A 3,370-nucleotide genomic window follows, 5' to 3' on the forward strand; every position below is an offset into this window, starting at 1 on the left:
AAAAAAAAAATTAAAAAATAAAAAAATAATAAATATATATAAATATATAAACTTTTCAGATTGTATAATTTCCATTTGGTTCCTTTAAAATAATTTCTATATTCATTTGCTGCAGCCTTATTGTATCATTGTTTTCTTTCTACTGCCCACCAGTATTCAGCCTATGATGTTGCTCCTCAGGGTGTGCAGCTTTGTGTGTGCCCACAGTCACCCTGGGATGAAAGTCATTGTGGTAGAGTTCTCTTCCTCTTTCCCTGACCACATTCAGCAGTTAAGCCACTCATTGCCAACTCTATTGTTTTCCACAACGCCCTGGGGCACAAATGGCTCTACAAACAAATCCAATCAAATTCTGACTCCTTTGAAGAGTTTCTAGGAACACTGTATGATATTCGTTCTGACCCCTGGATGCCTCCTCCCAGCTCTTCTCTTCCTCAGTTATCTCCTGCAAACTTTCTGGCCTATAGCTGAGCCTGTATCTTGTCTCTCTTACCAGGGTTTCACGGCCTCCACTGTTTCTGAGAGTGCCTTCAGGCTTGAACCTCTTCATTCTTGCAAAGGAAGTCATTTTCTTTGGGAAGAGATTAGGAGCTATCTGTTTTACTGCCTGTTGCTCTGCCCAGGCTAAATATCTGAGCAGGGCTCAGAGCTGAGGGTGCAGAAAACAGTAAGCTTCTCAATACAACTGTTCACTGTTAATGTTTCCTTTCTAGCTATTGTTATTCTGTTTCATTTCATGACTATTACAAGTTGAGTATGCCTAACCCGAAAGGTTCCAAAATTCAAATCCTTTTGAGTGTTAAGATGATGCTCCAAGGGAATGCTCATTGGAGCATTTTGGATTTCAGATTTTTGGATTAGAAATGCTCAGTCAGGGCCGGGTGCGGTGGCTCAAGCTGTAATCCCAGCACTTTGGGAGGCCGAGACAGGCGGATCACGAGGTCAGGAGATCGAGACTACCCTGGCTAACACGGTGAAACCCAGTCTCTACTAAAAAATACAAAAAACTAGCCGGGCGAGGTGGCGGGCGCCTGTAGTCCCAGCTACTCGGGAGGCTGAGGCAGGAGAATGGCATGAACCCGGGAGGCGGAGCTTGCAGTGAGCTGAGATCGGGCCACTGCACTCCAGCCTGGGCGACAGAGCAAGACTACGGAAAAAAAAAAAAAAAAAAAAAAAAAAAAAAAAAAAAAAAAAAAAAAAAAAAAAAAAAAAAAAAAAAAAGGCGAAGCAAGCCCCTCGTGCTGTGCCTCCCCCTGGCTCATGCAATCTCCAGAGCTCTAGGACCTGCTGTCCCCACCTCATTCTCCTGCAAACTGGTGCCTGGGTGGGGCTGCCCTGGGCCTTGTCTCCCCTGACCTGCTTCGAAGCCTCCTCACCCTCTGCCTTCCTGGTTCCACAGCTCCGGCCCCCATCCCATTTACTCACCCCTGCGGAGCCCTCACACAGGCCCAGTCCCTGAACAGCAGTCCCCAGTTCCAGACCTCTCACCTGGGTGGCTGGTGGGCATCCCAGACTCACCATCCAGAACTGGTCTCCAGTCCCACCTGCAGGCACACAGCACAGGTCTTCCCCTCTTCCTCCTACCTGCGTCCTGTCCACCAGGAAATCTTCTGTGGCCTCATCGTCCAAATACCTCCAGAAGCTGGCCCTCCCTACCCTCTCCCCAGCCAGGCCCTGCCCTCTTCACCTTCACTCTGGGTGAAGTCATACTTTGATGGGGCACAGAGGCAGATGGAACATGAGGCTGGGAGAAGTGGGAGCTACTGAGTGCTCTAGGTGGTGAGAAGTAACCATGATGCAGCTCCTTGGGAGCTTTCTGTCTCCTGCTGCCTGCTCTGCCTGGCACACAGAGGATGGCGGGGGCACCAGGATCGCTGAGCTGTTGCCTGGAGAGACCTGGGACCTGATCCGGGGTGGTGCCCTGGCTCCCCCATGGTGGACACATCACCTGCATGCCCTCTCCCACTATCCCCCCATCCCCCCAGCAGAAAGAAGCAGCCGAGGTCTCCTGCTGTACTAATGTATTCCATCTTTCAAAAAGAAAGACATGATTTTAATATTACTTAACAATATGTTAAAAAAGTAGCCAGGCAGGCCTCCGTGTTAATACAGTCGTACACTCTATAACAGACTTGATGGTGTGAGTACTGGGTGGGCTTGTTTTTAACTTTCTCGTTCTGCAAGGGATCTTACACAAGCTGGCTACAAGTCAGGGGGATCAAACACAAACAGCGCAACGTGTACACTCGGAGACAGTAGATTGTGGAGAACAAAGGAGGCCTGCCCCGCCCAGCCCGCCGAGGGTGGGACGCAGGGGCACAGGAGAGCTGAGTGATGGCCGATACCCCGGTGAGGACAGATGACAGGACAGGGCGCAATGCAGAGGCAACGGAGCCATGTGGATGATGCAAACTCCTATCTGGCCACGGCCCAGGCCTCCGAGGCCGTGGTGGTGGGAGAACTTGGCGGGAACTACTGTTCCAATCCGACAGCACAGAGCTACAATCGAAGGAGTCTCACGCACAGACTACACGCACACGAGCTAACAGCGTGGGCCGAGCATCAACTTCTCGGTCTGGGGTTTCAGGCAGCACCAGCTCCGCACAGCCCTTGGCAAGCACCACGGCTCTGGGGTGCCAGCGAGGGGCATGGCTCTTGGAGTGGTGCAGCCTGGCCTGCCTCTCGCGTGTCCCTCTCCAGGCAGTCCTCATTCAGTGGGCAGCAAAGGTGGCTTTTTTCAAGCTAAAATTGGACCAGTTGATAGACAGTCTTTGTCGGGTCTGTCTAGCAGAATCCAAGCAGAACCTGCCAAGATAAAAAGCCAAACAGTCACTGAAGGAAACCGCCCACAACCAAGCTGGTGCTTGGCAAAGCCTATCACACTCCTGTTCTTGCCAGAAACTCACTGCGGGGTCGGGGTTTTGGATTCTCAGTGAGGGGCATGGTGTCAAGGGTCCCCTCCAGGCCCTGCCACAGGCTGCACTTGAGAAGGGGAAAGGACTCGGGAGGAGGAGTGGGTGGGCAGAGGGAGTCCGGAGAAAGAAAACAAACTTTTAATCTGAGAACTGTGAGCCCCCTTAAATGATCAGGCCCAGGCTGGGTGTGGTGGCTCACACCTGTAATCCCAGCACTTTGGGAGGCTGAGGAGGGCAAATCACTTCAACTCAGGAGTTCGAGACCAGCCTGGGCAACATGGTGAAATCCCCTTTTTTTTTTGTGAGACAGGGTCTCACTTTCTTGCCCAGGCTGGAGTGCAGTGGCAGTTTCGGCTCACTGCAACCTCCACCTCCAAGGTTCAAGCAATTCTCTGCCTCAGCCTCCCGAGTAGCTGGGACTATAGCCATGCACCACCACACCCAGCATTTTTTTT

At 51.5% G+C, this 3,370-nt stretch overlaps 1 protein-coding gene across 4 annotated transcripts in view; it reads right to left on the reverse strand.

Annotated features, from left to right (window-relative positions):
• Positions 1–2,006: 2,006 nt before the first annotated feature.
• FAM193A (family with sequence similarity 193 member A) overlaps positions 2,007–3,370 on the reverse strand; it is a 144,454-nt gene continuing 143,090 nt past the window's right edge. For 3 of the 4 annotated variants that reach the window (XM_017863155.1, XM_017863153.1, XM_017863156.1), the window contains one exon: positions 2,007–2,805. In XM_017863155.1, coding sequence (XP_017718644.1) covers positions 2,712–2,805 — 94 coding nt within the window. In that variant the 3' untranslated portion in view covers positions 2,007–2,711. The remainder of the gene's footprint in view (positions 2,806–3,370) is intronic. The other variant, XM_017863154.1, reaches the window with a different exon arrangement.

The sequence above is a fragment of the Rhinopithecus bieti genome, unplaced genomic scaffold (assembly GCF_001698545.2).
Source record: "Rhinopithecus bieti isolate Rb0 unplaced genomic scaffold, ASM169854v2 scaffold_68244, whole genome shotgun sequence".
NCBI lineage: Eukaryota > Metazoa > Chordata > Mammalia > Primates > Cercopithecidae > Rhinopithecus > Rhinopithecus bieti.